Genomic DNA, 22,796 nt, shown 5'->3' with positions numbered 1-22,796 from the left:
CCATAGTTGCTCCCAGATGACCCAGCGACATGTAATCCCGCTGCGTGCAATGTCCAAGTGAAGGCATAGACGCCGGAAGTTGGGGCCGTGAATATCCCGGTTCTTTTATTGTAGCCACTTCCAAGGTTTGTCTCCACTGAATCAAAGATTAAAGTCGTTCCAATGGGTGGAGCTTTAAAGTTGTAAGAATAGTATGCATAAAACGCAACATGTGTTTTCTGATTCAGGCATTCCAGTGTTCGGGTGCAACCTGAAATATTAAATCCGGGGTAGTCAATTCATATGCTAGTATATTTTCAGATGGTTATTATATTATACTTTGGCGTAAAACATGCTGAGCTACGACACCTAGGAACCCTTTAAATTATGTCAAAGCCATTAGAAAAAGAAATATATATATATATATATATTTAATAAAAGGTAAAAAGAAAACACAAAAATCCTCAGTTAAGCTTTAGCGCTTTCATTTTTCAATCTTCAGAAGCTTACAATCTTATTTAAATTTTGGATATATATATATATATATATATATATATATATATATATATATATATATATATATATATATATATATATATATATATATATATATATATATATATATATATATATATATATATATATAGATCTTTATTTATTTATTTATTTATTTATTTACTTACGGTGTGTTTTGTTTTTAATTTCTCTCTTGAGATAAGAATTTTCCGTTTCCAGACGCTGAACATGATTTTTTAATATTTGAACATCGTTCATAACTTGCATGACATTTTGCACGAGTTGTATTTTCTGAGTCAAATCCTGATTGATTAAAATTTCTTTCAAATCACCCTTTCTATCGATAGTTAAATTCGCGGAAGTTTTGGTATTAGTGAGCACAGCTTCACCATAGCTTTTCCCCTCAAACACTATGACAAATGCTGCAAGGATGGAAAGGTATACCGAGTACTCCATTATAAACTTAGTTAGTACAATTCAAACAACTGTAGTGCTTTTATATATATATATATATATATTCTGTATTACATATATAATTACATAATATGCAAAAACTTTTATTAGATAACATCTTATTAAACTAATTTTGTGATTTAATTGCAGGAGGTACATAGCTCAGAAAGCCTTTTGTAAAACCTTGATGATTTGCGAAATTGGAAAAAGTAGATTTCTCATACTGATAATGTAAAGTCGTTCAGGAAATTACTTGATACTTTTAAGGACGGTATATTTTTATCAATAGGAGACAAATGTCCATTTCAAATCGTTATTTATTCATTTTTTATTTTCCAAATATGTCTGACTTATACTGTGAGAATATATATAATTTTTTTTATTTATAAAATTTGTACCAGGTAAATATTTTTCTTGCAGTATGCGAGAAAAATATATATATCTTATACAAATTATAATTATGTAGCATTTAAAACAGGTTCATAATTCTGTTAGTAAAAAGTTTTTTTTAGGTTTCATATTATTTTCATATACGACTACATGTGACTCTCTCTCTCTCTCTCTCTCTCTCTCTCTCTCTCTCTCTCTCTCTCTCTCTCTCTCTCTCTCTCTCTCTCTCTCTCTCTCTCTCTCTCGTGGACGTTTACATGCAGATATATATAATTATTATTGCTAATCATTATCAATTTCATAAAGTAATTGACAGGAATTAACAAATTATTAGCTAGTATCTTGATATACTTCACTTATGCTACGTTCCCACTGTCGTGCGGTAAGTTATGCACATCACGATAGATCAATCGTAGTTGATCGCAGAGTTTCTATTGAATTTTATGTCAAGATACGAAGAGATGCGTATAGGTGCGTTTTCATACGTTTCGTAACGCTTTTATGCGCTATGGCCACGATGGATAAATTTCATGAGATGCGATCTCTGACGATCTGACTACCGTTCGGATAAGATAAGTTACGTTTCAATAGGATTATTAAGATTTAGTCGAAAAGGGACCTCGATTTGTCATGAATATCACGATCTGAGTTCTCGATTAGAAAGGATCTCCTACGTTTTAATACGTACTCTTACGATACAATACGTTCATCGCGCACTCTTGCGCTAATGTACGATAAAATAACACGTTCTTTGTAATGTCTTTCACGATCAGGATCAAGATAGAACACGCTTTGAGCTACGATTTTACCCCGACAGACATATAAAAATCTGGCTATACTGAGTCATTTATATTTTATCTGTTAAAAAGTAAACAAAACATAAACATAAAATCAATAATAATGGCAGAAGTGGAAGTTGATGACAACTTCATAAACGTGGTGTTTGTAGTTTAACTTTGGCCATATGTTATTGCTGTCAAAGTAGAGCAAAGGCAGCAGTATAACTGTTTTTCTTATCTTTTTTATTTTTTTTCACCAGTGTTACCTCTGATCGAACGGGTTCAGGTTCAGAAGAAGATAGGTTTTCCCCTCTCTTACTTTTTTTGTACTTGTTTAAGGTGGCATTTTAAAAATATTTTTCCAAGACTCTAACATTTTTTTTAATCGGGAAAAAAACGCATTCAATTTTCCCGTTATTTCTGCAAGCTTAAGTTCTCGCAATATAGCGTGATTGTCCGCAACAAAGCGTTAACACTCGTGTCTAATGGCGTTTACTCTCATACGTCCGTATCATATCGTCTTTGAGCGGGAAAATACCGTGTCAGCACGTGAGCAGTAGGACCACGCAAAGCGTCACAGATAGTGACAGAACGTGAGGCATCCCAACGAATCGCCACTCAGCGGGATGTTTGTTCTGTCCGAGATCGATACCGATGATCACGATATGAAAGCCATATTAGATGCGTTTACTAATACTTGTATCCAACCGAAACAAATCTTGTGTTCACACGCGGCTATCGTGCTGAGGCTAGTTACGATGTAATGCGATTTGATGCGATGATAACGATTAAAATTTAATCGTGTTTATCGTAGAAAATTTTTTGACAGTCAAAAAAAATTTCACGATCAGGATTCGGTTGCACGAACGATAATTAAATTTAACTAGCCGTTAACTTTGTGTTAACGCTACATTAAAATTAACAGCAAGTTAAATCGGTTGCACAAAAGTTTACTACCAGTTAAACCTTAGTTAATTTTGTGATTTAATTAACAGATTTAGCTTAGGTTACATAGGTACATTAAATATTTAATTAAACATTTCAATCAAAATTGAGGAATTTTTATCATTTCAAAACTTGTTTGCGATGAAGGACGAACTTATACAGATAAAATATAAAAGTCTGACATGAGTAAAACACACATTTGATCCTGATTTCAATTTAGACACGATTGCATTGTTAGGGCTGTGTCAATATCTTGGTACGTATGAATGTACATGTAAGTTGATAAAAAACGTTTATTCCATGAACCCCAGGCACAAAATATTAAGAAGGGGGTGGGGTGGGATGGGGTTGTTCCTCTCCCCCTTTTAAGAGAGTTATTTATTTTTTTTATAATTATTATTTTTAGTTTCAAATTCAACGTCTAGTGTTAGAATTAAATACAGAAAAAAACTACATGTACAGGAATTCGTTGAAACTGTATTGTTTATATTGCGTGTAAATTGATATTTCAATGTTAAATTCATGTTAGAAGAAACTACTTTTAATAATATATAAAGCAATATCCGGTAAAAGGATATCATTCTATCACGTAAATTTTCTTTAGCAAATCCACGTCATTTTAATTATGACGTCAGTAATCTTTCACCATAGGTAAGGGAAGTGCACGCGTCGAACGATTTTAACAGAGAGTTAACTATAAAACATCAATTAAATCTGAGTTAACTAATTAAACTTTAATTGACTTTCGAACAACAACAATTTAATTGACAGTTATGTAACTTATCATTAAAAATTTAACAGCTAGTTACCGCATTAACTTGAAGTTAATTTAACTATCGTTCGTGCAACCGAATCCAGCACGATAGCCGCGAGTGAACACAAGATCTGTTTCGGTTGGATACGATCACTACGATTTGTCCACGTTCGAGTCCCCGATTTTAATCGCGGCGCCAATCGTGATAGTGGGAACATAACATTAATACTGAGTATAACAATACATTGGTACCTCTACACACACGACGTATTTGTCCATGTAAAGCATACTATGCTCGATACATAAAAATACTAAAGATTTAAAGTCTACAACTTATGTCTTAAGCTATTTCAAGTCCACTGTAAAGAATATTTCCACTAAACGGATATAATTATTTTCTTGTTACACATTCCTTATCACACAGTGTCAATAATTATTTCCTTCTCTAATTGCAAGTCAACAGTGTTTACCACTTCTTTACGTTATTAACCTTCTTTACGTTATTAACACTTTAATAGAAGTACATGTTTAAAAAGGCTAAATACTTATTCATGAGGTCTCTCAGACAATTGCCAAAACCTCATTTACAGCAAAACCTGTTCAACAAAGCGAACGTTAGGGAACGCTAGCCAAATTTCCTTATACCTCCAACAGAAATGTTCTATATATAGAGCTAGCTCTGTTGAACAGAATTCAGGTGCTTAGGAGGAGTAAGCTTCCCCTGTCGACCGGTCAACCTGCCGAGAATATTGATCAGAAAGACAGGATATTCCATAGTTAAATTCAGTATAAAATCAAAACCTTTATGATTGTTAAGAAAAACATCAACCAAAACCCATGATTGGTTACATATGCTAACAAGGCCATAACATGTACAACGACAATAGAATTGCGACTTGAAACGAGATTGTTGAAATCCCTGTAACCTCAATTTATCTGCCGGTAGCCTGGTCGGTTTAAAAATTGATCATACTCAGAACATGCTCTTGTGTATCGAATAAGTTAGTAAACAAAAACTTCATATGTAGGAGATGGCTAAGTATTACAACAAAAAATAGATAACGTTGACGATGAAAAACGCTGAAATATTGTTTGGCATACAATTTAGTTGTTAATTGGCCCTTATAGTCTATAGTCAAAACGACATCCAAATATGAAACTGAAGTGGCAGACTCTGATGTGTATTTTATTTAGAGTTCACTGGGATATATCGAGTCGACATATGAATGGAAATAACTATACTGTTATGGGTCTCGTGACATAGCAAGTTCATGGTTCTCCATGGGAGGAAAGTATTTCCCGAGGCGGCGAAGGAATTAGTTTTCTACCGAGAGGACCATAAACTTGATTTTTCCTGAGGAACTATTCATTAAATGTTTTATTACGTATATGGAAACAATCATATGAGATTTATTAAACGAGAAACATTTTTTAAAACAATATAGAGGCATGCAAGTTATCACAATTTTAAAAAATAATAAAGCAACCTACATGTACTGCGATAAAGAAATAATAGCATAAACGATTTTCATATAATGAAGCAATCGAGAAAAAGAAAATTACTGAAACAAGTTCTTTTTTGAATAAATAAATTTCATTTAAAATTCATACACTCATTATGCGAATGTTTACTCCCGATAAATTTTACAGTTGAAACATTTCCAACATTCATATTTGGAAAAAAATGCAAACTTGATAAAAAAGGGTCCATCGTCATCACCCAAAATAGAGTATTTTAAATGATATGACCACGTTACATTTCAAATGCACAAGCCGACTTGCGTTACAACGTTACAAAGTTGACTATCTTGAACTATTTCTTAACGTCTTTTGAATATATATATATCTATGCAAGTGAGAATAAAAACATGAATCATGTTATAAATGAATCATGCAATTTGAAATCCAGAAAAAGAAGTTCGGCCATATTCATCGTCGCTGTACATTCCTCCCTGACCGTTAAACTTATCAGATACAATTTTTATTTTGTCCCCAAGGCTTAGACTCAAAACAACAAAACCAGTAGCACTGTCGTCATCATTCTTTCTTTCAGAATCAGCCTTAATCGACCCTCTTGTTACTCCGTTTTGTTTTATGGACGCATTCATCTCGCCATATTCATTGCCAGATGATCCAGCGACGTGTAGTCCTGCTGCGTTCACGGTCCAAGTAAAGGCATAGACCCCTGATGATGGAGTAGTAAATATTCCAGTTCTATTATGGTACCCGTTGCCAAGGTTTGTGATTACTGAATCAAAGACTAAGGTTGTCCCAGTGGTTAGAGCTTTGAAATTGTTAGAGTAGTACGCATAAAACGCAACACGTGTTTTCTGATCCAGGCATTCCAGTGTCCTTGTGCAACCTGAAACATTAAATCTATGGTATTTATATATATAATACATATCCATTTTCTGATGGTTATTACTAGTATATTAAATTTGGCGCAAAACAGGCTGAAGTATGACACTTATGAACCCTAGATAAAAATGACAAAGACATTAGGAACAGAAACCATTTCGACTGTCTTGTTATAATTCCTAGCTTTCCAGTTAAGATTGATTGATTTATATTGTAGTAGTTTCACTCAATTATTTTTCACTTATATAGAGACATGACCATTTATACCGATGAAGGGCTTTACTCGCCACTAAGGTCTATTATAAGCTATTGCAGGATCTATATTATGCCAACGTCTCCTGTGACATAGAGCCTGGGGTTTTAATGATTCATCCGTAAGACCCGCAACTTTCACTTCAAAGTGCCGAGCGCTTGGTTAAGAATCGCATGCTACATTTTTGTTCATGACACATTAAGTTTGACTGACCCAGTGTAAGCTGTCATTTATCAATCGGCAATCCTCGGCTGACTCCACTAAGCTACATACAAAAAGTGCGAGGCCGACCGAGGATCACAGACTGTTCAGTTTGACGCGATGATGCGATTTTCTAAATATAGAGAAGTAAACAACAAGCGATCTGCCTTATTATTGATAAAGAAAACAAGCTGCAAATAAATCATAAAGAGTTCGACACACACAATTGCCTGGATGATGGGGGTTCTTCACAATATACACTGTATGTTCTTATGTATAGTCTTCTTGGCTATTACCTAAATGATGGCCAGAAATCTATAGAATCTTCTAACACGTGTGTGCAAAAATCCTCTGCAGCCGAGGCGTGGATCCAAGAATTCACAGAAAAACGACATCAAATTTAAAACATTCACATAAGTAATCGCATTACTAACTAATAGGAATTGATGGTAAAAACTTTACAATTTACATTAAAAAATATTACCCTTGTGATTATTCAAAGGAATGGCAATGCAAAGTAAAATTCAAACAATTATAGTATGGCTTACGAGGCAAAATTTGATAAAAAAAAAATCAAATTATAAAGGGAGAATGGACACTTTTGTCATTAAGAGTTATCTCTATTGTGGATTAAGTTTACTATGTGAAAGTTCTAGAATATATGTCAATGAAACGTGTCATAAACTTTGTAGTTTTAAAAATTGAATCATGATATTATTTTGACAATTTTTAGAAAATCAGATCTACAAATCTGTGTACCAGCCCTTTTAACTTTGTACTGCTGTAATTGTTCAATGCCAGCCCCTCCCTTATCCACACTTTTTGTTCGAGTATAGTCATGTACAAACAAAATGAATTTGTTTTTCGAAAAAATAAAAAAAAAGTTTTAAAATTCCCTTCTCATCCAAAAAATAGGATTTTGGAGTTTGATCACTACCCTTTTTCCTAATCTAAACTTGTTCAGGTAAGCTGCAATTCCCCTTCCTAAGAAGAACAGAATAATATGCAATAGCTGAGAAAAAATATAACACTCCACTGTTTATTCTGTAACATTAATGAAGCCAAAGAGATGACATTTCAGGCTTTCTGGTAAGCCAAACTTGTATCTTCTTAGTTCCGTTTATATTACATCTGTGAAAAAGGGGATTTGAATTCCTTCATAAGTTTTGCTCACCGGTTTTCCGGTTTTAAAAGATGCTATATATGTGAGTCATTAAAACACTTACTTTCACTCCTTGTTTAATCACATCTCTTTGAAACTAGACCTCGAACTGGACCAAAAACTAAAGCAGATTTTTAATTTGCAAAGTTACTTTCAAAAGCGCTATAGCATAGAAATATATGTTACATTCCTTTTTAAAAAAAATAAAAAAGCATATTTACTTTAATGTAAATTAGAAAGTTATATTAATCAGACAAATTTAAATTTTGGTCTTAGTTGTAAGTTCCTTTGTAAAACAGACCACTGGAATCGATTCGCATTAGGTGCACCACGCCAAGACTAAAGGTAAGCATATTAGGTAGCTTGACTCTTCCTTCGCCAAGCGCCCAGCATTAGAAGTGAAAGTAACGAGTCACAGTACTAGTGTTGCCTCCAAATGAGTCGAAAAAAATCTCGACTTAGGTGTTAAAAAGCATACGACCAATCAATATCAATCTTTCAAATGTTTATGACTTGATTAAAAAATCTCAAAATAATCTTCATGTTCAGATGTTAATTAATGCGTAAGTTCTAGTCATATTACACGCATCGAAGTGTCCACGATTTTCGTCGTTATTCCCCAATCTTGACAAAGAACACTTGGCAAAGTGTGACCAGTCGGCAGGGGATACTCAATCCTCCATAGCACCTGCTCCCACCTCTGATTTTTTGTTAAGGTAGGATTCTCATATATCTTGTATTTGAAAATTAATTAAATTATTAGAAAATAAAGAAGACAATATCACTAAATGATGGTATCAGTGAGATTATATTAGAGGCAAGGTCAGTTCAAGGTCATAACTTTTTCCCTGGACATTTGGAAAAAATACTGTCGACAATCGTGCGATCCCTACATGCATTTCAAATGATTGGATTTTTTTCTTTTGCATAAAAAGAAACTACAATATAGGGCCTACAAGATTATTTTACTTAGTTGACATACATACTGTAATTTAACTTAAATGAATATTGGCTAATCCAATGTTTCTCGGCTTTTCGTAAATATTTAGGATATGTTAGTTATATAAATTATATATATGCTTCCTATATTTAAGTTTTTCTTATTTCTTATATTTTTTTCTTATATGGTAAAGTTGTCATACAAAGATACAAAAGCTACAAAAGCAAAACATTTTGATCGTTTATTAAGAGAGAAAAAAACGCTTTTTACAGCGGATTTATGGCTCAAATTTGTATTGAGATTGAAAGCTTTTAAAATCTAACTGATTCTAGTTTGTTTAAAAAATGATATTTATTTGATATATTTTAAAACTTCACTCATTATTTATTTAACTTACATTTGAAAATCTCTCCAAGTCTTTGATTGTGTAAAAATATTAACTAAATTCATTGTTTTATGATAATTTTGAGAGGCAGAAAAGAAAATATTTTCATATGCCACAAACGGCCATTGTTGAAAATCCGATATTTTGAAAAGTATACATCGTATTCTGTTGAATTTTTCAGGTCTGATTTGAAATAAATAAAGCTTCCATCATGTGTAATGTCATAGCTAAATGTCGATTTATAGGAATTTTATCAAAGTTGTGACATTACTTTTGGATTCACCCTTTGTAACTAAGCAAAAAAAAAAACCACAATAAAACTCATTCTCGAATGAATGGAAATTCCAGCATGATTATTGTGTATTTCGTTGCCATGGCAACTGAAATTATATTTTTATAACCATTTTCAGAATCTACACAATACCTGCTTTCAGAATATATATACATTGGTTTATTCAAAAATTTCAAGAAATATCCGAAAGAATGCATTGAAATCTTAATATCAATTTGTCTAGAAATGCTTAAAATCTTTGCCATGGAAGGGGTTAATATAAAAGACATAAGCAAATATACTTTGAATATTATTCTAGTCAGAATCCAGGGAAGAATACTACCTTAATGAACTTTTTAGCTTGAAAATTGTTCTTTGTCGCTGTTATATTTTATAGGTTAAAGTATATGCTATACACAAAAATTAAAATTTTTTCTACTGGCATAAAGAACTAATCAGATTGAGTACTTCATTTTTTGTGTTGATCAAATGATTTACAAATTCTTGTTTGATAAAGGAATTTTCTGCTGTTTGAACACCACCATTTTTTTTAGCTGCAGATCTGTAGCTCTCCGAAAAAATAAATTGATAGACCGGAGAGCTACAGTGTAACCCATTGAAAAAACTGTATATTTATTGCGCACAAAAAAGTGCGCTCGCTTCTCGATTTATTTCTCCATATTTTTAAAACTGTTATCTCAAAATATTACTAACCGTGCGTTCCTAACATATTCTTTCGCTGTTTCCACAACCAAATATTCCTCAAAACTGTTGTTAATAGTCCTTCTGACCCTGATATTGTAATCATCGAACATTTCACTTATTTATACTGCCATTTTGGTTTCAAAGATAATTCGGTCCAATTTGCTTCTTTCAGATGTCAACTTCGAGAGTACTTGATTGAGGATAAAGGAATTTTTTGAAATCTTTTTTTTCTTTTTTGCAATTGAGATAAGAAATTGGAAGAATTAACCGAGAAGCGAGCGCACTTTTTTGTGTGCAATTAATATACAGTTTTTCCAGTGGGTGGCACTGTAGCTCTCCGGTCTATCAATGTATTTTTTTTTTCGGAGAGCTACAGATCTGCAGCTACATTTTTTTAAATTCCCATCCTTTATTTGAATATAAATATATTTTCTTCCTATATTTGAAAAAAATTGCTTTTCTTTCAATTTTAAAACGTTGTGCTAACACTTACTGTTTGTTTTGTAATCAATTTCTGCCTTGAGATGGGAATTTTCCGTTTCCAGACGCTGTACATCATTCTTTAATTTTTGAACATCGTTCATAACTTTTATGACATTTTGCGCGAGTTGTATCTTCTGAGTCAAATCCTGATTGATTAAAATTTTGTTCAGATCACCCTCTCTATCAGTAGTTAAATTCGAGGAAGTGAGCACAGGTTCAACATAGTTATTTCCGTCAAATATTAGGACAAATGTCACAAAAACAAAAAGGCTTAAAGTGTACTCCATGATTAACTCAACTACGTACAGAAACAACTGATGTTTTATTTCAAATTCGTCTTTTTCTTTTATTTATATATATCAGCAATTTTCAGGATGTTAGTAACTGCTAAAGCACTTATTTTCAGATGGCGCAACATTTATACACAATGACTACTTTTCTAGGCTATTTAAAATCTTCAAAGTTGTTTTCTGGATTATCTATTTGAAAACCATTTCATTAGAGAAGGTTAATTTAAACTAATTTTGTGATCTAATTAAACAAAGTGTATAGCTTCCTTAGATAACCTTTTGCCACACCAGGATGTTTTGGGAAATTGGAAGAATAGATTTCTCATACTGATAATGTAAAGTTGTGCAAAGGACAGTATATTGTTATATTTTAATAATAATTAAAAAAAAAAGCAAATGTTCAAATAAAATCGTTATTTCAGTGTTCTCCATGAGCTGTTTTACTGTGTTGCTCCCGACACAGTAAAATTTTCTCCGACACAGTAACGGTTCAATTTCATGCATGCGACACAGTAAAGATCTAAACAGACAAATTCTCTCTAACCATGCTAACTGAAACTTTAATCAAACAATTCTACCGTCGTTCAATTCAAAAAGTTATAACACTTAATTACTAGGGCTTCACCTTGAGTAATCAATCAATTATCTCCTAGACCCTTGCCGGAGAACCCTGTTATTTTATTTTATTTTTTTAAATATTTCTGATATTGTGAGAAAAGTATAGCTCTGATACAAAATATCATTAGGTAGCATTTAAAACAGGTTTATATCTGTTAATAAAAAGTTTTTCTTTAAGCTTCATGTTCTATTGATGGCTGAAAAATTGCCGACTCGGCGATAAACAGTATCCAATAAATCAATCTTTTGATATATACGACTTCATGTGACTCTCTCTCTCTCTCTCTCTCTCTCTCTCTCTCTCTCTCTCTCTCATGAAAATGCCGATGACATCACTGTTTACCTACTGAGATAAACTCGCATCTCATTGTAATGATAACGATCGAGAGAATTCGAGTTAACTGTTTTAATCCAGATAAAGAAAGGTAACTAGTCTTGATTGGAAAACATGGTATGCAATCAACAGCTGTCATATTCTGAGAGTCATAGTACTTAGTTTTATTATAGGGGTAGACATGAATTATCTTCCTTTTCGGTAATTCTTATCATATAATGGTAGCTCATGTTTCCATATTTTAGATCTATTTTTCTAAAACATCTAGTTTTCAATTGAATGACGTCATAATACCAATGACATCTCGATACCAATGTCGTCATAATGCCTTTTGCATTATTCTTGGTTACCGTTTAGTTGCATATTTTTTTACGTTGTTCTTTGTACAATACAATGGCAAGTTCATCGACGGTAAGTCGTGGGGAAAATTCTTACATGTGACATAATTTAATTTTTATCTATGTAACGCTATACTAGTATATAATCCTTGATAATTAAGTTAAACATTTAATTAAATTGGTTTCAGATAGTGCGAAGCATCCTAGATGAGGTCATTTTCAAGGTCTACAGATATTGTACTACTGAGTACAGGTATGTAAAACAGACACTAAAATTATATTTTTGATTCACTAGCGTATTTTACAAATGTTATTTATACCAATTTTATTAAACCTGTGATAAGTCTGCATGGAGATTAAGCCTGTTTGTTTCTTCCTCTCAGCAGTGCCAAAGAACAGAAAAATATGCTTCCTGCTGTACTCGGAGCTTCTGATGACAAAATACATGTAATTGCAAAACAGGATTTCTACGCGGAGCAGCAAATAACGATGAAAAAGGTAAAATAAAAGACTAGTACTCTGTTAAATAGATAATGTTGAAAAAATGACGAATGCTTTCCTGGAAGAAAAAAAATCGTTATACCGTAGATAGCACCATTTCTTCTACCAGGAATAGCACAATTTACTCCTTGAAAAATTGAGTGCAGAGGAGTACAATTAAATCAATTGTTATTTATTCTTAATCAACAGATATTTCGCAGAGTTGCTCGAGAGACTGTGCGAGATTTAATTATTCTTGCAACAAAACAGGCTGCCGCAAGGTAAATGATTTATAATTGAAAATGTTACATTCTCTAGAAAATAAATTGTCTTTTGCCCTTCTAAGTCGTACAAGACAAATATCATTTGTATATTTCAAGAGCGAAATGTACAGTTTAGTGCATGTTAAATATCAGGTATAACATGTTGAACTTTTTTTTTCATTTTTGCTTTTAGCCCAGACGATGGACAGTTGGTGAAAACTTCACAATTCCGATTCGCGAATTATGACCCTCAAAAGAGTGCATACATGTACCAACAACATGTGGACAATAAGAAAGTGAAAATACACAAGGTATCTATTGATCAGAAAAATATTTATTTCAAATACCTATAAATTCATATTATATTTCTTATATTAGACGTACACACTGAATATAATTTTCTCCTTTAATTAAGTGCTTTGTTTTAACTTTCAGAAACTGCAGGTTAAAGTTACGATTGGATCAGAAATTGTCCAATACACACTCAGATGCCCGGCCATTCGTGCAAAAGTTGCAGAAGGAAACATAGCGGCGATACAAAAATCTAATGAAGCCCAAAGCGAAATAACCTCAACGGTATGAAAGTTATTTGTATGCTGAATTCATTGGAAATGCATTCTTCTAAATGTAATTAATCCTCTTAAATGTTCTTCATGGTCGTAGGAAAAATTTTGGCGATATACATGTAATAGTACTAGTATTCTGTATAAAACACTCAGTATACTACAGAAAACGTACAGTAATGAAATATATAGCTGTGCCCCCCCCCCCCCCATTGAAATGTCCCCCTATGTAGGGTCGTTTTTGTTGTAAATTATACATAAGGATGCATCTGTATGCATTTTTATATACTGTAGATTGGCAAATATTTACGATGGTTTTAATTTCGCTATGTTCGCGATTTGTTAATTTTCCGCCAAATTAAACCCATCGTAAATTGTATTATTTGTTTTTAAAGCGTTTAAATGCTTATACGAAATTTTGAATTAATTTCTTGCAGCGTGAAATTAAAACCATCGCAATTGGTACTTTTTGAGATCGTGAAATTTTAACACCGTGGAATTAAAACGACTTACAGTATTATATATATACAGTAGACATATGTTATCTCGAACTGCATTATCTCGTAAACCGATATATCTCGAATACCAGAGATATGTTGGAGTGGGTTGAAAGTCCCAAATATATTTTATTTATATTTAACCCCCCCCCCTAACCCTGTAATCCAATTCATTGCTCGGATATTCCGATGTTTTATCCAATAGAGTTAAAGATAACGCAGTTTGATTATATTACAGTATATGATGACCTTTACATTTGAAAGACGAAAGAAGAGATTAAATTGAATTGATTTTTATCACTGACAGTAGAGATTACATATTTATCCTTTTTTGACAGCCATTGTACAAAGCTGCTGAGAAAACTGCGGTTGATCCTAAGACCCTAGCTGGACCTGACTGCAATATTCCTGGGTATGTATGTGTTTCTTGTATAATATAACTGCCTATTGACATCTGTCATTTGAAATATGAGACAAAACAAGAAAATTATAAAGTTAACATTACTTTTGTTTAACTATTTACTAAATTATTCCTGATTACAGACCAGCTATAGTCGACGTACATGAACATATACCTGCCTATGTACAATCTGAAGCAGATGCAAGCCACAAAACAGTATGTTTTTCACTATTTGATATTCAAGCGATTTTCAATGTTTAATTCATAGGCTTTTTTTTTTGTTTTGAAAATAGACAAATGAAATAAAAACGAAACGAAACGAAACTCTAACAAAGAAGTTATGTAAGTTTTTTTAATACTTATAGGAGGACAATCCTGAGCGAAAAGGCTGGAGAAGATTTCTGTGTTGTGGCAATCCAAAGAAAAAACAGGTAAACTGTCCTCTTCCTATCATTATCTGATGCGTTTTCTGGAGGCCTCACTCTTATATGATTGTGTAATATACATGTAATGTTTATTAAACATGATAACTGCATTTATATGTTTAAATAACGAATATAATTTTTTATTTTCAACAGGAGAAAGAGAAGAAAAAGAAGTTGGGGCTGCTGAACAGACTGCGTCGATTTTTTGCCCGTCGTTAAATTGTCTGAAATTTGGGCCTAGTTGATTCCTAGTTTATCATTTATGTGTCAGAAGATATTTGAAGATAATATTTAATTAATTCAAAGAATATGTATATGATTTCATTTGGACAACTCACTTTCTATAACGGTTACCATCATTTTGAGATTTTAAGTTAAAGATGTGAATTTATTTTTTAAATAAATCAAATTTATATTCTTGTGTATTTGCTGGTTTTTGATTTCTAAAATGCTTTCCTCAAGTGGTCTTTTCCAGGCATAAGTTCTTATATAACTATATAAAAAAAAATACTCATAGAAAGTCCAGTCCCCCCCCCATTTTGGTTGTGGTATTGTCAAATATGGTTGATATAAAAGTAATTTGAAAAAACAAGAGGTCCACAGGCCTTATAGGTCACCTGGGTATCATGCAAACAACTTTCCAACAATTGAATTTGATTCGTTTTTTAAACCAGAGGCTTTGAAATTCTTAATTATGATAGAGGCTCCATTGCTTATCATAGTACATCATTTTGAATATATAGCGTAGATTTCAGTCTATGTAGGAGATTTTTCTCAGAGAATATTTCATTTTTTAGTCTACATTTTATCTTATATTTATACATAATAAAGCTAATAAATGCTATCAAATTATTATAAAGCAAAGTTTTTCAACTAAGTTGCGATTGATGAAAGTACACAAATAATGATTACGTAGAAAACTTGCGCGCCATCTAGCGTTAATTCAGGTAATATCGATCTGTGTTTTGCACGCCATCTAGCGTCAGTTCAGTGAATAATCGTTGGTTTTGCATTGGTGTCTGTTGATTTTGCAAACGGGTCTGTTGATTTGTTTTAAGGTTGTATGATGTGTATTTTAGTATTTTTATAAAATAAGTTGTTAGTTTTGCGTTAATTAACGTTTTTATACCCTTTCTATGGGCAGCCATTGAAACTTAACAAATGATATACAATGCATAATCAACAGACCTTTTCGCTGAACAAGTATACATTAAAGCATAATCAACGAACAAGTACGTAACAAACATACATGAATGCAAAACCAACGATCATCTTTGCAGTACAAACGTACATAAAAACACGACAAACGAAAAAAACTTAACCAACGTGCACGCGGTAAATCTAGTCTTCCCGACTCCCGGCTCCCGACGGTATCGGATTTTTTTTTTAATTTCTTTTTTGTCGGTGCACAGAAACTCTTCAAACTTCTCAGGCACATTTTCTTTTTAAATTAATTCAATAATATGTAGAAACTTAAACAAATTTGCGTATTTATTACTGAATCAGCAGTATCACCTTCAAAAAGCGGTAAATGTACTCCGTTATAAATAAGAAAAAAAAAACGGACATCGATACAGAGAGACGTAAGTGTCGTAGATAGTAAAGGTGCATGGGCACAGATTTGAAGTTAATATTTTCTGTATAATATTACGACTTACATATTTTAATAGCATTTCACACAAAAAATATATATTAAAAATCTTATTTCATCTCAAAGTTATTAAAACTTCAAATTTTTAGACGGGTTTGATTGACACATCCTTGCACTCTAACAAATTTTAATTTTATTCTTAACACTTAGAAAAGTGACAATCTTGTTTCAATAACTTTAAGACGAAAAAAATTAACTTCAAATCTGTGTCCATGTATCTTAAAAGATATTTAAGGTATTGATATTGAGAAGATATTTCTTCTCAAAAAGATTGAATTAGTATTTTAGTGAAAATTTGTGGTGTTAATAAAAAAATGAACAATTAAATTCTATAAAAATTCATAACATCATAATGATTTGATTTCAAAAAAGTTTTTATCAAAATCTTCATAAAAATAGCTAAATCTAACATTGTACTTATGGTAAAATAGTGCAACGATATGGCCCAAACTCGAAAATCTCGTATGTGTGTGTTGGGGGAGGGGGGTAGGTTCAACTTCTTTCAGTGCCAATTTTTTTCCCTAATATACATGTACTACATAACCCTTTTTTGACCTTACTCTTAAAATTGGGAATTGTTGCTACGTACCCGTCATATGATATGCCACTGTAATGTAAAGTTATCATAATAGATTCTTGTAATATTTAAAGAATTGTGGAAAACCAACTTATGTAACAAGAACAACAAAAATTGACGAAACGGCCTTCAGGAGAGTGAGATGTTTTTCTACATTTTTATGTAAATTCTTTTCATTCATTCTAAATTTTTAAGATGAATTAGCCCCCCAAAAAGTAAAAAAAATAAGGGGGATCCGAGGTATATAGTATGGAAAGCCGTAGGGTACCCCCACATTATTATTATTTTTTCCTATATAATTATACCAAAAATAATTATCTCATCCCAAACTGAAAATCTTGCTTTTACAACATTATTATTATTTTCATGCAATAATTATAATGTTGTCTGTTAAATTGTACACATTATTTTATTTTCCCCAATTATCATTATTTACACTTTACAATAATAATCTTGCCAGTCAATGTGGACACGATATTAAAAAAAAAAAAAAAAAAAATTAAATATTTTTTTTTTTTTAATTTTTATTTTGTACACATTTTTTTTATTTTACTTCAAGATCATAATTATTCTTATTTCATCATTTTATAACAATGCATCCCTGTAATAACAATGTAGTGATTGAAAAAAAAAAATTAAATTACAAAAAAAAAAAAATTAAAACAATTATTTCCGAAATCTTCGTTACATAATCTTTGCAACAATATAATAATGATGTAAACGGGACTTTGTTTTTATTTTCAACAGGAAAGATAACTTCTTTTTTAGTGACAGTAACGAAAACTCTGTCCCCTTCTCCACAATAATTATAAGATTGTGACTGCCTACATTATTTGAAGCGTGAAGATTTTATTATTTCTAGCGTGACGGACACAAACGTTTAAGTGAGAGAGATTTTCCTACATTATTTGAAGCGTGAAGATTTTATTATTTGAAGCGTGAAGACTGAAGTTTTTATTATTTGAAGCGTGAAGTTTTTATTATTTCAAGTGTGACGGAAATCAAGCGTCGATGCGAGAGAGAGATCGTCACCTGAAAAAGCCATGTGCTGTGCGATTATAAATATAAACAAGAAGCCGACGACAGACAAAGCGCTGTAAGTAGCCTATTACGTATCATTTATGTACAAGTAAGTGTCATGCATTCATTTAATAAAGGTTACGCTTTCAAATCTTATCATCTCATGTCAGTCATGATCTATCAAACTGCAGATCAAATTTAAGAGCTAGCCTACCGAAGAAACAGGTAGTTCGAATTGTCTCTGTACTTCTTTTCCATATAAGAATGGAATTGTTTGGTGATTTATGTTGTACATATAAATAATATAGCATAATCTAGATCTATTTCTTTATTAATATTCTATATATAGGCTAGTTAAATTGGCATAATTTAAGTATATTTCTCAAATGCAGTAAAATAAAAACAAGTAGTTCAAGGAGATAGAAAAAACATTTCTCAGGAAGTGGTATTGGATTGGCTATTTATTTATAGTCCTAGGATGGAGAACAACATGATTTGTACTCCGGCAATGACATGGCACTCAGAAGAAAGCTGGCTGAAACGAACTTGGAGAAGAACAATGGAACAAGAAAGATTCCAGCTGGGTTGGATTAGCTGGGCATCAGCAGGGGCATTAGCCAAAGACAGAGGCAGGTGAAGGCTGTGGTAATGAGGCCTTGTGTACCTGTAGGCATGAAGGGTATAGTATATACATGTACTTGTATTTTACAGTTTTAACTTGAATTTTCTCTGCAGTAAGTCTTTCACATCTATTGAAACTGAATGCTTTGATTGGGTTTCAAGTTGAAGTAAAACTATAACGTAATCGTATTGAGTTTTCTACTCAGTTTTTATTTACTGTAGGACCAGATCATCAAAATACATGTACTGTCTTATATTGCAGATCATGAGATGTATGGATGTTGTCCTAAGTAAGAACTGTCCTGGCAATGTTGGAATGAAATTTACAGGTAGAAGTGTTATTGCTTGTGTTTCTGCATGTGTGGCTATGGGGGGAGGCTTTTAATGTATCGGGTATTGAAGACTCTCTACACAGTGAGAGACCTACAGTGTATTTGATTATGATTTTAATAGAGTAAATAGAGGATATTCAATGTTTTGGAGTTGATTATGGAATTTATTTCATGAGTGGGACAGGATTTTTTTTTAAATTTTCACGAGTGCGAAGCACGAGTGAAAATATAAAGCAAACCACTTAGCCTGAGTATGGAATCTGGATATAAATTTTTCAATTTTGACTTTGTACGGATTAAATCCATTCACAAGTATTGTGATGAAAAGATTTTCTAAATATTATTTTTAATGTATAAATTAAATACTGTTTATATAAAGTACAGAGTTTTGCACCATTTGTCAGATTATTATTATCAGTGATTTCATGACATGTGCAAATCAAATCATTTCACTTATAGACAATAGCTTGATTCTTATGTTACATTGATTCTCTGTTGTTTTGGAACTGAACTACCAGTTCCCCACCACCTTCGGTATCTGATCAAGGGAAACTACTCATGAGAGGGGGTATTAAAACATTGTTAATCCTATAATGCCTTGATGTGTTAATGTTTTCAAATTCATTTATGAGCATCGGTCATCTTAGTCATCGGCCTCTTTACATGATCTCAGGCCATCGGCCAACACATAATGGGAATTACCACATGGTCAATCTTATAAGTAAGTCTTTGACGTGTATTAATCTGCCCTAAAATAATTTGTACTTGTGACCATCGGTCACCTTGGCCATTGGCCTCTGTATATCTCAGGCCATAGGCCTACTCTTAAGTTTTTAAAGCCACCAGCATCACTCAAACCATAGGTCAACAAAGGCCACCGGCCCTCATCTACAAGGCCATCAGCCTTTGATTTTAGAGCTAACAGGCAAGCTTGGTTATTTTTCCTTTACAGTTTTGTTTTAATGATTGCCTTATGTATAGCACACTTTCACTGAACTAGTTTAAACATGCACGCCCTCTGTGTTCATGTTCTGTGTATACCATATGTTATGATATATCATGCCGAGTAGTTCCCAGAAGCAAAATTCAAAATCTGATACTGATTCCTTGTCTTTGTTTTATGTAAAACACTCTTCAATGCCTTTTTAAACAATTCATTAATCATCAGTCATCATGAGAAATCAAAATTATTCTATAATTATTGAAAGAATTATGTGCACATTTATTTTTTTAGGAGCTACAAAGAGTCTTGGTTTTTAGAAGACTTAGTATAAATGTTCTAAAGAAAGAAAACAGTGTGGCAAAGAAAGGAAAGGATTATTCACTCAAAGAAATATGGATGACAAGGTAAAATGGACATTCTGTTCTACAGAATTTAAAGAATTGATTTATTTATTACAGATAATGGCAGATTTACCCAGGGAGGGTGTAAAAAAAAGCTTGAGGGCAATTGCAGATATTTTACATGAATTTTTTAGATCTACTGGTCAGAGACCAGAAGAGCTTATGTGATAGTAAGGTGTCCGTCATCCGTCCGTCTGTCCGTCTGTCTGTAAACTTTTCACATTTTCGACTTCTTCTCAAGAACCGTTCGGCCAATTTTAACCAAACTTGCCACAAAGTATCCTTGGGTGAAGGGGACTCAGGTTTTTGTTCAAATGAAGGGCCACGCCCTCATTCAAGGGGAGATAATTGGAAATTAATGAAAATTTGGTAGCATATTTAAAAAATCTTCTTCTCATGCACCACTGTGCCAGGAAAGATGAAACTTATGGGGAAACATCCTCAGGTAGTGTAGATTCAAGTTTGTTCAAATCATGACCCCTGGGGGGTAGGGCGGGGCCAAAATGGCCGACAAAAGTTTTACATAGAAATATATAGGAAAATTCTTTAAAAATCTTCTTCTCAAGAATGACAAAGCCATAATTCATCATATTATATGGAATCATGCTCAAGTAGTGTAGATTCAATTTTTTTCAAATCATGACCCTCAGGGGTAGGGCGGGGCCAAAATGGCCGACCAAAGTTTTTAAAGATATATATATATTCTTTAAAAATCATTTTCTAAAAAATAGCAAATCCATGATTGGTCATGGAACTACTTTTTTTAATTTAAACTTTACAATAAAAAGCCATTTTCTACTTTTTCCTACCCTTAGTGCTCAGGTGAGCGATGTGGCCCATGGGCTTCTTGTTACATTTTAATCTCTCCCCCCATAATTCAACAAAATCAAAAGGCAAGATTGAAGGGGTAGGATTAAGGCTAAGGGGAGATAATTCAGGAAAGAAAAAAAGGTTTTATTGAGTCATTTGAAAATCTTCCTATTTTATTCATCTCATTCTTTTAAAACTGAATTTAACAAATTAAATTATAGGAAAAATCAGGTCAAAAAATGTTGATGAAATTAAATAGGTCCCATCAATATGTATCAGCATATAAGGTTTGACAAAAGTATTATTAATAGCTCTTGAAACTGGGCTAAACACACATTCAAGAAATTAAGGTCAATGTCAAAAGAAAGGTTAATGTCCAAAAAAGTGGATGCAGTTGAGAGGTTCTCTCATTATTATGTGTCAGCATATGAAGTTTCTTTAAAAATATTTTGAATACTTTCTTTGAAACTGAGATAAATGCAAATTATGATGAAGGGACAGAAATGCATGTTATAGGAGCTCATGTTAAGGTGAGCATTGTGGTCCATGGGCCTCTTGTTATGTGTTATTTTCATTGATCAACAATCAGGTGATATACATGTAATGATATTGTTACATTTCAGTACCTCCAGTAAATGATGTCATATCCAGCTTTGAAAATGTTTTGTTTGAAAGAAAAGGACCTGAAGAAGGAGAAAGATCTATTTTATAGATTTAGATGGATTGATAAACTGTCAAAGCTATTGCTATCACTAAATTTTGTACAATACTTGTAATTCTTTATCACTGAGTCTTTGAGCCTTCTGACATGATAGTGTATCTAATCTGAGAAAGCAGTGTCCATGATATCAATCTTGAAACATTTCAAAATAACCTAATATCAAAACATAATATGTACAGATTTAATAGCAGATGAAAACTCTACACAAACTGGATACTCAATGTTACTGAAATTTAGAGATGTCATACTTGGTGTTGATTGATTTAAGAAACAAAATTAATGTTTGAAATGATGTAATAAACTAATTACTCCAGTCTTGTTTTTGCTTTATTTTTAGGAAATATGTAACGGTATTTAGATGTAATTTGCATAGGTGTTTTTAACCCCCATAATTAGAGATTTGGGGGCTTGTGGTTTTTGCTCTGTCTGTCTGTCTGTTTGCAAAAACCTTATCCTTTTTTAGCTCACCGAAGGCTTTTCTGATCACATTTTGTAAGTAGTCCGTCCGTCCGTCTGTAAACTTTACACATTTTCAACTTCTTCTCAAGAACCACTAGGCCAATTTTCACCAAAGTTGGTACAAAGCATCCTTATGTGCTGGGGAAATTAAATTGTAAAAATAAAGGGCCAAGTCCCCTTCCAAGGGGAGATAATCAAGAAAAGACAAATTTGGTCGGGGTCATAAAAAAATCTTCTCAAGAAACACTGGGCCAGGAAGGATGAAACTTATGTGGAAGCATCCTGGGGTAGTGTAGATTCTAAATTGTTCAAATCATGACCCCTGGGGGTAGGCTGGGGCCAAAATAGGAAATCCAAGTTTTACATAGACTGAAATATATAAGAAAAATCTTCCCAAGAACCAGTGGGTCGGGAAAGCTGAAACTTACGTGGAAGCATCCTTGTGTAGTGTAGATTCTAAATTATTAAAATCAAGATGG

General features: G+C 32.6%; 3 protein-coding genes and 1 long non-coding RNA gene across 6 annotated transcripts; 2 read left to right on the top strand and 2 right to left on the bottom strand.

The window, feature by feature from the left end:
- Window positions 1–4: 4 nt before the first annotated feature.
- LOC134279549 (uncharacterized) lies at window positions 5–980 on the bottom strand (the record flags this gene model as incomplete). The annotated part of the gene is made up of 2 exons (XM_062761953.1): window positions 663–980; window positions 5–250 (listed from the first exon to the last, which is right to left on the bottom strand). Coding segments are annotated over exons 1-2 (535 nt in total), but the record flags the coding sequence as incomplete, so codon positions are not given.
- A 2,968-nt stretch (window positions 981–3,948) lies between these two features.
- LOC134279547 (C1q-related factor-like) lies at window positions 3,949–10,875 on the bottom strand. The gene is made up of 2 exons (XM_062761952.1): window positions 10,585–10,875; window positions 3,949–6,178 (listed from the first exon to the last, which is right to left on the bottom strand). The coding sequence occupies exons 1-2, from the start codon at window positions 10,859–10,861 to the stop codon at window positions 5,706–5,708; spliced, it is 750 nt and encodes a 249-aa protein (XP_062617936.1). The 5' UTR covers window positions 10,862–10,875; the 3' UTR covers window positions 3,949–5,705.
- Window positions 10,876–12,166: 1,291 nt separating this feature from the next.
- On the top strand, window positions 12,167–15,163 carry LOC134279545 (uncharacterized). Of its 2 annotated transcripts, none has more exons than XM_062761951.1 (10): window positions 12,167–12,227; window positions 12,343–12,407; window positions 12,541–12,652; window positions 12,845–12,915; window positions 13,091–13,208; window positions 13,333–13,473; window positions 14,296–14,369; window positions 14,501–14,573; window positions 14,723–14,788; window positions 14,936–15,163. In XM_062761951.1, the coding sequence occupies exons 1-10, from the start codon at window positions 12,210–12,212 to the stop codon at window positions 14,999–15,001; spliced, it is 804 nt and encodes a 267-aa protein (XP_062617935.1). In that variant the 5' UTR covers window positions 12,167–12,209; the 3' UTR covers window positions 15,002–15,163. The 2 variants fall into 2 exon arrangements, with proteins under 2 accessions (XP_062617935.1, XP_062617934.1); XM_062761950.1 differs by having other exon boundaries at window positions 12,538–12,652.
- A 2,868-nt stretch (window positions 15,164–18,031) lies between these two features.
- LOC134279546 (uncharacterized) lies at window positions 18,032–22,067 on the top strand. Of its 2 annotated transcripts, none has more exons than XR_009994672.1 (5): window positions 18,032–18,106; window positions 18,502–18,709; window positions 18,914–18,980; window positions 20,218–20,330; window positions 21,761–22,067. It is a non-coding gene; the product is annotated as an uncharacterized LOC134279546 (long non-coding RNA). The 2 variants fall into 2 exon arrangements; XR_009994671.1 differs by having other exon boundaries at window positions 18,043–18,139.
- Window positions 22,068–22,796: the final 729 nt, after the last annotated feature.

Source organism: Saccostrea cucullata, unplaced genomic scaffold (genome assembly GCF_032062105.1).
Source record: "Saccostrea cucullata isolate Sc308-1 unplaced genomic scaffold, CSIRO_AGI_Scuc_v1 ctg6243, whole genome shotgun sequence".
Lineage (NCBI taxonomy): Eukaryota > Metazoa > Mollusca > Bivalvia > Ostreida > Ostreidae > Saccostrea > Saccostrea cuccullata.
Note: the sequence above shows the minus strand (reverse complement) of the source record. Positions and strands in the feature narration are given on the sequence as shown.